The following is a 14,056-nucleotide window of genomic DNA, read 5'->3' as shown; positions in this document are numbered from 1 at the left end:
GATCATCTTAAAAAAAAAAAATTATTATTATTTAATAAAATTATAGATCCGCGGTGTACCGCGGGTTAATATCTAGTTAAGAAAATAACAAAATAGTATAAAAATATACTAAAACTCAGGGCGATAATAATGATGGTACGATGGTCAATGACATTGTCACGTGATCACATTTAGTGATGATTAGCTTATTCAATTTGGGTGGTTTGTTAATTCTCTCTATAAATCGCAATGAAAATAAATTTATATTATTGACGTTGAGATCTTTTAAACCTAATCTCTTTAAATCACTTTTATCTCTTGTTCTAATAAGGACAATTATCGTCTTTTTTTGGGACCCAAAGATATTAACAAATGTAATTAAACCAGTTTCTTAATATAAGCAAATACAAAATTATCCGTAACTCTAAAAACCCAGCCTTTTAAGAAAAACCATAAAACTCTAAAACCCTAAAAATAACTAATCAGGTAAATAATCCAATCGTTTCGTTCAAACGGTTTACCAAACTATATTAGTTTAGATCTAGACTCATAATACCAATCGACCTAAGAAAAACTAGAAATACTTTGGAATATACTCATTCACCAATCACCATCAGTTGTTGTGACTTATAAATTAAACTATTGTTAATTCTGTACACTGATAATGACATACACTGATTACTTACTACTATTATATATCCAAGAAATAATACTTACTTTTGATCATATAACTCTTTTTTTTTTTTTTTTTTTTGACAAATTGATCATTTAACTCAATGTAAAGCAAATACTGTTAAAAAAAAGAAGAAGCAAATACTGTAATTGGCTAGTAAATAAATGAAATGAATAGCTCCAAAATCCAAGGAACAAAAAGACATGATAACTTAAAAGACGAATAAGAGTGAAGACCATTTCTGACACAAATGTTTTTTAAAGTTTTGTCATTCTCGATAATTTTATAGAAAAATGTGGAGGGAGGGAATCATTTTGTATCAAACCTAGTGACATAAAAAAAAAAACTCTAATTTTCTTGTCACAACTTATTTTTAATCCTATCCTTAATTCAGTAAACTCAAAGCTGATTAAAATTTTAAAACTAAGCAAACTACTTAGAGTTTGTCAACTGTCAAAAGGTTAATTAGATCATTTTGACCCCCAAAAAAGTTCATAAATCCTGACTGTACATCTGTACCTCAAACACCACATGTCACCATCTCACACTTTAGATTCCAGTAACTATACAGAGAGTGTGTACTACTATCAATTGGTAAAAGTAATCAATATGAGAGACTTCAGATTCTAGTCTTCTACTACTTACTATTACTAAGCTTTGCTTTTTGTGTCAATGTTCATGGAACTTACTGTCCCTCCTCTCGAATCAAATTCGTGGGATCACTTAGAACATACCTAGGAAGCTCATATCTAGCACCTACATTGAATAAGAATAAGCCATTTAGGTAACAAAACAAGAAACGAGAGAAACATTCAAACAAATCAGATTGTGTTTTGCAAACCTCTTTCATCCCAACACAATGTTAGATCACGATTCTGGACAATCACACCAGCACTGTCAACAATAGTTTGCGCTAGTTTCAAGTCAGCTTCAGCAGCAGCTCGAAGTGCTTCCCAAATCTCTGGTTTTCAGTAATTTTAACTCAGTTTCCAAAAGATTCATAGTGCAATGCAGCAGATTACAAGAAGAGAGAGAGATATATACCTCTTTGACCACCATAGTGTGGAGAAGTGTCCCAAAATTCCTCACGCATATTAGTAAGTTGTGCCCTTGTGATTGGCTCAGTATGTGCCCACGGTTTAGGTTTCCTGATTTTCTTCCTTTTCACTGTGTCAAACATACAAATTCACAAACAAAACTCATAAGAGAATGATACAATATAAACAAGCACCAATCCTAAAACAGTTCTTTCAGTAACACCAATACTAAAGGCAAAGCCATCTACTTCAGAAAATCATCACAATTTCAAATTCATCAAGACAACAAAAGCAGTAGAAGGCAGAACAGAAAAATCAGATGCTATTGTCTACTGTTCATAGAAAAAAATTTCAATATTAGTAAATGGCCATTTCAATCCCACCATTGGTAACAACTTTCTCTGATCAAACATTCTAATTCTCTGCTAATCGGAACTAAAAGACACAAATGTGGTGAATCCGCTTCAACATTTTCAATCTTAACGAAATTACCAAGCAAGATTAGCAAGTCCCTAAAATGAGATTTCGTTCAAAATCACTCCAAGAATCATAAAATTTGCAAGATTAGTACACATTAACATCTAAAAACTAAGAAATCTTTCGAAATCTCTTCAAAAATCACAACGTTACAACACAAAGTATAAATCGTAGTCCAAATTCTGTGAACATGAACGAACAAACTCTACGAAATTCAGACGAACGGAGAGCGAATTTAAAGGTTAAATGAGAATCGATTCCACTAACCTCCGCCTTCATTTATGGCCTGAGAAGATCCGATACAACCCATTCTCGAACCGTTGAGAGCGGCGTTTGATTAGGTCAAAATTGGAAGTCGCTTCGAACAAGTAAGTAAATCCACCGCCGGACACGAAACGGCGGTAGAATTGCCGGAGAGGTCTTCAAGAGTCACTGTCAAGAGTCGTCTTCAAGAGTCAATTCCGTTTTGACTCCGAAATTAGTTTTTTGGAGAAGAGGAAATTAGTTCTCAGATTTTATTTATACCCACTTTTAGTTGCCACGTCATACGGATAATTGCCTTCCAAGCAATAGACCTTTAGATCTGCTCTAATTTGCCTCGCCGGTCACCAGCGCTCCTCGTCGGTACTGTGAGAGGGCCCGTTGTCTTCTCTGTTCGGCTCCTTCCATCTCCCACAATTCCATCTCCCACAATTTTCTGTAAGTACATGCGGCGGATTTGCACCGTTTTTCTTCAGGTCGGAGGTATATTTGAGGCCAAATCGACGGTGGTTTGTTTCGGCTCTCCTCCTTACAACGACGACTCCATCTTCTCGGTCATCTTCCTATTTTCCATGATTGCTTGAGGACGGTGATTATGTATGAGTGAAGGCTCTCCTCGATGGCCTATCTCACATCGGGTGTGTTGCTCGCTTTGGTTCGTGGTGGTTAGATCCTCTCCGTTGCTTGCTGGGAGATTGATCTCCTTTGATGGTGGCTGATGGATTTCTGTGTTGGTGAACATGTGTTTTCTGTTGAGTTAAGCTTGATCAAAGCATAAGAGTTAGTTAACTCGGGTTAGTTAACTTGAGCTATAAGTTAGCTAACAAAAGGATATAGTTTGAGAGATTTGGAAATTATCCTTAAAGTATTTAGGAGATATCTAAATACTAAACCTAGTTGGAGTTGGATTAGGTTTATATGGGTTTTACTATATAAGAGATGCCAAGGTGTGGTAGTCCTTATGAGTTTTGTGTGAGAGAGTTTGAGAAAGAGAGAAATCATTGTTTAGTTTTGAGTTAGTTTCTAAACATCAATAAAGAGTTATTCTTATTGAATCCTTGTGTTCTTTCTTCTTTCAAATTCTATATTTGGTATCAGAGCCTTAACGTGAAAGAAATTTATCATGTCTGACGATGAAGACGAGAAGCCGACCGTAAAAGCAACGTCAAAGGAGATCGGATCCTCTGCCATAAAGTGTCTGATGCTCACCTCTTCTAATTAAACTGTTTGGGCTATGAGGATGTGAGTTGGTCTTAGGGTTAACAAGGTGTGGAACACCATAGATCCGGGGGACCTAGATGAGGAGAAGAACGATGTGGCAATAGCTTTATTGTTCCAATCTATACCAGAGGCCTTGACTTTACAAGTTGGAAAACACACCACTGCTAAAGCAACTTGGGATGCAATAAAAGGAAGACACGTTGGAGCTGAGAGAGTTAGAGAGGCTAGGTTACAAACTTTGATGGCGGAATTTGATAGAATCAAGATGAAGGAGACAGATTCAATTGATGCTTTTGTAGGGAAACTTTCGGAGATCTCTTCTACAGCAGCATCCCTTGGAGAAACCATTGAAGAACCAAAGCTTGTGAAAAAATTTCTCAAGAGTTTGCCTCGAAAAAAATACATCCATATCATCGCAGCTCTTGAACAAGTTCTTGATTTGAACAAAACGACTTTCGAAGACATTGTTGGACGTTTAAAAGTGTATGAAGAGAGGATTGTTGATGAAGATGAAGAGCAACAAGAGGATCATAATAAGCTGATGTATGCAAATTCAGACTCACAAGCATCTTATACTGAAGGATACAGAGGAAGAGGCAGAGGAGGTCGGTTTAATTGGCGAGGTAGAGGCCGCAGACGTTTTAACAACTATCAAAACGGTTCATACAGACAAAAGGAAAGAGATGCGTCAATGATAACGTGTTATCGATGTGATAAACTAGGGCATTATGCATCGGATTGTCCCGATAGACTGCTTAAGTTACAAGAAACTGTTGAAAAGAAGGATGAAGCAACACAAGAAGCTGATGAATTAATGATGCATGAGGTGGTTTATCTTAATGAAAATAAAGTAAAACCAAGCTGTTTTGAAGCCGATCTAGACACAAAAAATGTATGGTACCTTGATAATGGTGCAAGCAACCATATGTGTGGCAATAGGTCTTTCTTTTTGGATCTTGATGATACAGTCATGGGAAAGGTGCGTTTTGGAGATGATTCTCGCATTGATATCAAAGGTAAATGGTCAATTCAGTTCGTATTTGGAGATGGAAAGGGAAAGGTGCTTAAAATTTTGAAGAATGTATACTTTATACCGGATTTGAAGAGCAATATTGTTAGTCTTGGTCAGGCGACAGAAGCAGGGTGTGAAGTGCGAATGAAAGAAGATTTTTTAACTCTTTATGATCGGTCTGGACATCTGCTGGTGAAGACAACAAGGTCCAAGAATCGTCTATACAAGGTCATATTAGAAGTTGAAAATCTCAAATGCCTACAATTGATGTCACCAACCGAGTCAACTATGTGGCATTCACGGCTTGGACACACTAACTTGGAAACAATGAAGATGATGATTAACAAAGAATTGGTAACTGGTATACCAAAGTTCACAGTTGATAAAGAAACGTGTGTATCATGTCTACTTGGGAAGCAAACGAGGAAGCCCTTTCCGCAAGCAACTTCTTATCGAGCAAATCAAAATCTTGAACTCATTCATGGAGATCTATGTGGGCCAATTACACCTTCCACTCCGGCTAAAAAGAAGTACGTTTTCGTACTCATTGACGATCATTCACGTTATATGTGGACAGTTCTCTTAAGAGAAAAGAGTGAGGCATTTGAAAAATTCAAAAGGTTCAAAGCAATTGTTGAGCAAGAAACAGGAGCAACAATCAAGACACTGCGAACAAATAGGGGAGGAGAATTCGTGTCAAAAGAGTTTCAAGCTTATTGTGATGAACATGGCATCCAAAGACACTTGACTGCACCCTACTCTCCTCAGCAAAACGGTGTTGTTGAAAGACAAAATAAAACTCTTTTGGAGATGACTAGAAGTGTTCTTAAACACATGAGCTTGCCAAATTCTTTATGGGGAGAGGCTGTGAGACACACCACCTATTTGATTAATAGGATTACAACAAGATCATTAACTGAAATGACTCCATATGAAGTGTTTAAAAGGAAGAAACCAAATCTTGGACATCTTAAAGTATTTGGCTGCATTTGTTACGCAAGAACAGAGACTGTTGGGAGAAAGAATCTTGATGACAGGTCAAGAATGTTAGTACATCTCGGAACAGAGCCTGGTACAAAAGCCTATCGATTATATGATCCTACAACTAAGAAGATAGTTGTGAGCCGTGATGTTATTTTTGATGAAAGCAAAGCTTGGATCTGGAACAGAGGAGAAAGAGAAGTTCATAAAACCTCCAGAACCTTCTTTATTAGCTTGGGAGAATTTGGTAATAAAGGCATAAGAGACATTGAAACAGGGGAAGGTACAAGGATCACTCAAGCTGCGGATGAAAATTTGATAGAGGTCGAAGATGATACAGAAGAAGAAGAGAATGGTGATGCTCCGAGTAATGGAGACAGTGGTGATGATGAAAGGGAACAAACACCACCACCGCCGCTGAGAAGATCAGAAAGGCTAAGAGTAAAGCCTGCATATTTGAATGATTACGTCCTTCTCGCTGAAACAGAGTGTGAAAAACTTCTGATGGTAATCAATGAAGAGCCTTGGGACTTTAGCGAAGCCAGAGAACTGAAAGTGTGGATAGATGCTTGCAAAGAAGAGCTTTCATCAATAGAGAAGAACAAGACATGGAACTTGACTAGTCTCCCCATAGGAGTTAAGCCAATTGGCTTAAAGTGGGTCTTCAAAATAAAAAGAAATGCAGATGGGAGTGTTAACAAGTATAAGGCACGTCTAGTCGCCAAAGGGTATGTTCAGAGACACGACATTGATTTTAACGAGGTGTTTGCTCCTGTGGCACGTATTGAAACTGTTCGGTTCATTATCGCTTTGGCGGCTTCTAATGGCTGGGAAATACATCACCTCGATGTTAAGACTGCATTTTACATGGAGAGTTAAAAGAAGAGGTTTACGTTAGTCAACCTAAAGGATTTGTTGTTTCGGGTACTGAAAATAAGGTCTATAAATTGAACAAAGCTCTTTATGGCTTAAGACAGGCGCCTAGAGCCTGGAATGACAAGTTAAACACAATTCTCAGAGAATTCAAGTTTCATAAGTGCTCAAAGGAACCATCACTTTATCAACGAGAAGAGAAAGGACATCTACTTATTGTGGCAGTGTATGTAGATGACTTGCTTGTTGCAGGCTCCTCTTTAAAGTTGATTCGGGAATTTAAGAGAGAGATGGCAACAAAATTTAAGATGAGTGACCTTGGAAAGTTGACTTATTACTTAGGAATTGAAGTGCATCAACATGAAGGTGGCATTAGTCTCAAGCAAGAAAGGTATGCAGAAATTTTTTTGGGAGAAACAGGAATGGAAGGCTGCAATCTATCTCATGTTCCAATGGAGATGAACCTACAATTGTCTAAGTCTCAGAATGAGAAGGGTATTAATGAGAAAGATTATAGAAGAAGTATTGGCTGCCTTCGTTTCTTGATTCACACTCGTCCGGATCTCTCTTATAGTGTTGGTGTCTTGAGCAGGTATATGCAAGAGCCCAAAGAATCCCATGGAGCAGCATTGAAGCAAGTCTTGAGGTACATACGTGGAACCACCTCTCTTGGTCTCTTGTTCAAACGGACAGAGAAGATAGATTTGATGGGCTATAGTGATAGCTCGCACAATGTTGACTTAGACGATGGTAGAAGTACAACGGGTCACATTTTCTTCCTCAATGATTTGCCTATTACTTGGTGTTCTCAAAAGCAAGAAACCATGGCGATGTCTTCCCGTGAAGCTGAATTTATGGCGGCTACAAAGGCTGCAAAGCAAGCTATATGGCTTAAAGAGTTGTTGAGTGAAATACTAAACATTGAAGGGAAGAAGGTCTTGTTGAGAATCGACAACAAATCGGCTATAGCTTTGACAAAGAACCCGGTGTTTCATGGAAAAAGTAAGCACATACATAGAAGATATCATTTCATTAGAGAATGTGTTGAGAATGAGCAAGTAGAGGTAGAGCACGTTCCCGGCAATGAGCAAAAGGCGGACATCCTAACAAAGCCACTTGGTAGAATCAAGTTTAAGGAGATGAGAGGATTTATTGGAGTTCAAGATGTGAAGAAAGAAGACTTCAAGCTTAAGGGGGAGAATGTTGAGTTAAGCTTGATCAAAGCATAAGAGTTAGTTAACTCGGGTTAGTTAACTTGAGCTATAAGTTAGCTAACAAAAGGATATAGTTTGAGAGATTTGGAAATTATCCTTAAAGTATTTAGGAGATATCTAAATACTAAACCTAGTTGGAGTTGGATTAGGTTTATGGGTTTTACTATATAAGAGATGCCAAGGTGTGGTAGTCCTTATGAGTTTTGTGTGAGAGAGTTTGAGAAAGAGAGAAATCATTGTTTAGTTTTGAGTTAGTTTCTAAACATCAATAAAGAGAGTTATTCTTATTGAATCCTTGTGTTCTTTCTTTTTTCAAATTCTATATTTTCCTCTTCTCCAACTTCGATTTTGGCTCCTTTCGCTTGGTTGTGCTTTTTCGGTTATAGTTTTTGCTTCTTTGTCCCAGTGTTGTTTTTCCATTGCTCGACGCGGTATTGCTACGGTGGTATGATGGTCAACCACGCTGGCTAGTGGTGCGGCTAACGGTGCCTTTTTTCCGGAGAAGCTGCGACGTTTCTGTTGTGGTGGATCCGATGTGGCTTGGACGGATTCTTTGTTTTGAGACCAATGGCGAGAGCCCCTAGATTTTCCAGCGAAGCTGCAGTTGTAATTGTCGTGGCGGGGTTGATGTGGCTCGTAGTTACTTTGGACATAAGCTGAAGCGAAGCTGGTTCTCCATTGACCTTGGCTCTAGTGTTGTAGCTCGAGTTTTCTTTGCTGCCGGGTTATACAATTTCGAAGTGTGTATCTCCGAGGTGGTGGCACTTATTGGTGTAAGTTCTTTGGCGCAGCGTACGAACCGGATAGATCAGCTCAACCAAGGGATTTGTTAAAATCCTCGCTTGGGACCTGCTTCTCGTGAGATGAAGTTAATCAAATCTACACAAGGCTTCTTGTCTGATGAATTTAATCGAATCAAGAACAAGGAAGAAGAGAAATCTCTCTATTATTAATATTCTCAAAAAAAGCTGCCCTCTAATAACTTATGATAAACGTTTAAATAAGAAGTTGGAAACTAAAAACCCTAGACTAGTGAAGAAGACGAAAGCAATAAAAAAACACTTAAAGCCCAACACCATAATAATGCCCAAAACCAATAAACACACGTTCTTTTCTTGACTTCCAAGTCACGATCCCGCTGCATCATTCTTTCAACATGGTTTGTTTGTACAGGTGAAAGATGATATTTGCGCACGGAAAAGCTGTAGGCCCGTACGTCAGAGGATTTGAGGGCGCTTCTCGGCTGCGTGGAAAATCCGATTGAATTGGGAATCTTCCTCCTCCAACAATGCTAATTCCATTGTTTTTCTCTTGTTTTGCCGTGTACTTTTGTAATGTTGTTTGTTTGTAGATTTTGTTTTTTTTTGTTTCCTTTCCTGAGTTTCCGTGTTTACCAAAAATTGGTATAATAAATCTTCACATATTTATCAAAAAAAACCGAGAAAAACGAATTAGATCAGAAGTAGATTATGGTTGATTGTCAACCTTGTCGAATCTTTTGAACCAACTAAAAGTTCCAAAATAAACAATTATGCAAAAAGTTTGTCAATAAAAAAAATCTGCATAATCGCATTACAAAACACCAAAACGTAGGATTTATGTTTTCACATAAAAAACAGAAGTAAAAGCTCATTATGCAAATAAATGGGTATATCGTTGTTTATTTTGCATAAACAGAAGTAAAAAGAAAAAACTAACACATCTACCACATTTTCCCCAAAACTTTCCAAATGTACCACATTTGGAATTGTCTTTCCAATCCTACCACATTTGGTTTGTGGAGTTACAATTTTACCCTCTCTTGTTGAAGCAATTTTCGCGTTCCACGATGCAACGATTTGACTTCTCTTTAACTGTTTTGCTTTCCTATTTATCTCTCATCCCTCGGGACACGTGCGCTTTAACAGAGAAACATTATCTCTCATGAGATTAAACAATTAACTTTCGGTTTTGTCTCGAAATCTTGTCTTCGATTGGAAATTTTCTGTTGCGTCTAGATCTTGTCCCCGATTTAATCATCCTGCTCTATTATCATGAATCTCACATCTTGTCCACCAATTGTTCTCGTTTAAAAGTTTTGAATTTTATATAGATTTCACATCATCTATTCTGGTCCACAGATTCGTTGAGCACTATTGTCTTCACCTACCCGGATTATTGAACTTTTTTTCCTTCTATTGCGGAATAACAGAAAGATCTAGTTGTCTCCGAGTAAATCCAGATTTTTGGCGGACAAAACTACACCATCTGGCGATGGACAATCAAGAGAATTAGATGATAAAAATCATCATGCTCAATTTTTGATCTAATTATATTACTCATTCGATTTGAACTTGTCCCCGATCTAATTATATTACCCATTCGATCATAACTTGTCTCCGATCTAATTCTACACATTTAGATCTGGGTTTCTTCTCATATAAACTTGTCCCGATCTAATTCTATTACTCATTTGATCTGAACTTGTCCTCAATCTAATTCTGGTACTCATTCGATATGAACTTGTCCCCAATCTAATTATATTACTCATTCCATATGAACTTGTCGCCGATAGAATTATATTACTCATTCGATCTGAACTTGTCCATGATCTACTTTTATTACTCATTCGATATGAACTTGTCTTTGATCTAATTATATTACTTATGCGATATGAACTTGTCCCCGATCTAATTATATTACTCATTCCATATGAGCTTGTCCCCGATATAATTATATTACTCATTCGATCTGAACTTGTTCCCGATCTAATTAATTATATTACTCATTCCATATGAACTTGTCTCCGATATAATTATATTACTTATTCGATCTGAATTTGTCCCCGATCTAATTATATTACTCATTCCATATGAACTTGTCTCCGATTTTAATTTAATATTATCTAATATATTAAGAGAACAATTGTAAACGTGCAGCATTAAATGCAGACTGCTCCCTCTTGTCCCAAGTTGTCCCTTTCTCTGACACACACTTCTCTCTCCATCAAGGACAATTTCGTCCGGATTTAGGCATGTGGCAACAAAATGTGGTACATTTGGAAAGCTTTTCTCAAATGTGGTAGATTTGGAATGCCTCATTATGGAACTTATACCATTTTTCAAAAAAATATTTTAAATTTTAAATTTCACAACATTTTAACAACTTTTAATATTTATATTTTTACTATCAAATATTAATTAAAAATTATTAAAAATACTGGTGGTATAATAGTATATTTTGTCATTACGTAAAATGATCCAATCAATATACTTTTTAAAGTAATTTCATTCTGCGATTTTTTCTTTTTGCAAGTTTATTTATGCAACTTATATTATTATGCGTTTATGCAGTGGTACCAATCGGAACCAACATTTTTAAATTGACCCATCGACTTTGGTACTTTAATTCTTTAGTTGTCAGATGAGTTAAATAATTTTAGGCTTAACTTAAAGTATAAAGAGGATCTTTTTATTATTAGCGCATGAAGCAGTTAAACATTCCTCAGGAATGACTCTTTTGAGTTCTAATTAATTGCGGATGACAAAAAAAAGAAGCAGTTAAACATATTGAGTTAAACATATTGAGCCGCCCTGGTTATAAGCAGAACCAATGTTCAAGAAAGCGCTAAGCGCTAAGCGGACAGTGACCTAGCGCCTAACGTCTAAAACGTTTAATCGGAGGCTAGACAATTTTAGGTAGTTAAACATTTAAAACATAAATAAAATCATATAAAACTATCTACTAGAAAAATAAAAATATTAAATCATGAACAATAATTAGACTAAAACATTTAATTAATTTATATCAAACAATATGTATGAAGTTAAAACTTATAATATAAATTTATGTAGTTGGAAATTGAAAAAATAGATTCAAACGAAACTTATGGAATTTTAAGTGGCGGAAACGATTGTCTACACGTCATTTGAACATCTAGCGTCTAGATGGAGTCTATAAACCGCTTAAACCGCGAGTAGACTATTTTAAAATTTAAACTAATGGAGTAATGGACTATGATTAATATATATTCTATTGATCTGTATAAATGGTGTAATCTGCCACGATGAGCTGGTTGTGTCGGTAAGGGCAATATATTAGTGGCATCGGTTGACTGGCTAATTCATTAATATATATATATCTCCGATATTAACAAGGAACTTTACCCTCTCATGAGAAACTTACAAACTTGTGCCTTATCAATATTTCGACTTGTACCAACAAAAAGAACTCAAGCAGATCTTCCAGATCCACTAATGGACCAACAAAGGGAGAGAGTGAAGCAATTCTGCAATCATCCGTTAAGATACGGTAGAATGAAGCTGGACAGAGTGATTACAGATCGGTCAAATAACTGCGATGGATGCGGTGATGATTCTGGCTACGGATATTACTGTGATAGCTGCAATATTCAAGCTCATGTGGCTTGCATAGGTTGGCCAGACATCATCAACCACCCCTGTCACTCGAGACATCCTCTCAAGAAAGTCTCACCTGAGACAATTGACTATACTGATGGTAAATGCCAGTTTTGTAGAAGCCCACTTGTTGATCTCATGTATCATTGTTCCATATGTAATTTCAGTGTAGATCTGAGATGTTGGTTAAACCCCGCACCGCTTACTATATATAAGCAAAAGAGCCACAACCATACATTAACCCTCATGGCGAGAAAGGACTCCTTCACTTGTAACGCATGCGGGTTGGTTGGTGACCGTAATCCTTACGTTTGTCTTCAGTGTGATTACATGCTGCACAAAGGTTGTATCAATTTGCCCCGAGTCATAAACATAAATCGTCATGACCACAAGATTTATCGCACTTATCATCTCGGTCACGGCGATTGGGAATGTGGAGTTTGTCGCCAAAAGATGGATTGGACCCTTGGAGCTTTCTCTTGCTCGCTTTGTCCTAATTATGCTGTTCATTCAAAGTGTGCGACAAGGGAAGATGTGTGGGATGGAAAAGAACTCGAAGATAAGCCTGAAGATAAGGAAGAAGAAGATCCATACAAGGTAATAAATGAGAAAGAAATCATTCATTTTAGTCATGAAGAACATAATCTAAGACTTGGTGATGATGACAATGCTGCCCATTATGAAAAGATGCGGTGCGATGCTTGCATCATGCCAATCAATTCTGATCCGTTCTTTAAATGTGTGGAATGCGAGTTCTTCCTTCATAAAGTATGTGCCAATCTTCCCCGGAAGAAACGAAATATCCTGCACAACCACAAGCTTGCTCTAGTAGTGTATAACGATGCGGATGGCAAGCATTTCAAGTGTACATATTGTCTTCAACATTTCGATGGCTTCGGGTACAAATGCCGTTCTTACTACATGTGTCTCAATTTGAGAATTTTATCAGATATACGGTGTAGTTCCATTTCTGAGCCTTTTCAGCATGAACTGCATCCCCATCCCTTATTTCGTACCTCGAACGAGCCGAAGACTTGTGGAGCATGTGGTGAAGATTCGGAGTATGTCTTAAGCTGTATTGTTTGTCAGTTCACCTTAGGCATGGAGTGTGCCACTTTACCAAGAAAAGTGAAACACAGATGCGACGATCATGTTTTATCGTTGCATCATGGTGCTGGAAGGTCCAACGGTCAATTGTGGTGTGATATTTGTGAGGGAAAGACAGATCCAAGCGTATGGTATTATAGTTGTGATGATTGTGGGGTCACTCTCCATATCAACTGTGTCCTTGGGGACATGAATTACTTCAAGCCAGGGAACAAATACTTGGGAGGTGAACTAGTTCCCAACGATGGTATGACTAGACCTTTTTGCATAGTTTGTGAAAAGCGTTGCATGTTTCCTTTCTTTTTAAAGGGTATTGGTTATTCAGATTCAACTGTTGTATACGCTTGTTCGAGAAAGTGTGCATACCGAGGCCACGACCGTTGGGAGGAGTGGTATGATAAAGTTAACTGTGAGTAATGAGTATGTCTGAAAGATCCACAAGGCACAGAAAACCCACCAAACTCCTATTTGAGGAAAGGGGAAGCTATATGATGTATCATAGTATATTTACGTTTGCTTGATATCTTCTGTATCATTTTTATCTCATTTTCTTTCTTTACATGTATTTGGGATTCTTCTAGAATCTGAGTTAATTTGACAATTTGTATTTGGATCCTGTTGAAACCTGTGTGAGGGGTTTGGTTTATAAATAGGATCTGTTTGCTTCTATGTAATGCAGTATTTTTTTTTTAATAATAACAACAGAGGAATGATTATCTTCAGTTCCTTTAAGTTTCATGCAGCACATCCTTATCGTGTCACACAAGTTTAAACATTTTCTATTTTCTTCTTGGTTGCTTTTCCTTTTCTCTGCAGTTTTCTAT

General features: G+C 37.2%; 2 protein-coding genes across 2 annotated transcripts; one reads left to right on the top strand and one right to left on the bottom strand.

Moving 5' to 3' along the window:
• Positions 1-1,094: 1,094 nt before the first annotated feature.
• On the bottom strand, positions 1,095-3,413 carry LOC9299535 (ubiquitin domain-containing protein 1). The gene is made up of 5 exons (XM_021022374.1): positions 2,696-3,413; positions 2,434-2,598; positions 1,697-1,819; positions 1,494-1,613; positions 1,095-1,408 (listed from the first exon to the last, which is right to left on the bottom strand). Exons 2-5 carry the CDS (start codon positions 2,474-2,476, stop codon positions 1,338-1,340), a joined length of 357 nt encoding a protein of 118 aa, XP_020878033.1. The 5' UTR covers positions 2,477-2,598; positions 2,696-3,413; the 3' UTR covers positions 1,095-1,337.
• Positions 3,414-11,860: 8,447 nt separating this feature from the next.
• Positions 11,861-13,901, top strand: LOC110225912. The gene is made up of 2 exons (XM_021016262.1): positions 11,861-13,479; positions 13,558-13,901. The coding sequence occupies exons 1-2, from the start codon at positions 11,880-11,882 to the stop codon at positions 13,647-13,649; spliced, it is 1,692 nt and encodes a 563-aa protein (XP_020871921.1). The 5' UTR covers positions 11,861-11,879; the 3' UTR covers positions 13,650-13,901.
• The last annotated feature ends 155 nt before the right edge of the window (positions 13,902-14,056 follow it).

Source organism: Arabidopsis lyrata (assembly GCF_000004255.2).
Source record: "Arabidopsis lyrata subsp. lyrata unplaced genomic scaffold ARALYscaffold_8, whole genome shotgun sequence".
NCBI lineage: Eukaryota > Viridiplantae > Streptophyta > Magnoliopsida > Brassicales > Brassicaceae > Arabidopsis > Arabidopsis lyrata.
Note: the sequence above shows the minus strand (reverse complement) of the source record. Positions and strands in the feature narration are given on the sequence as shown.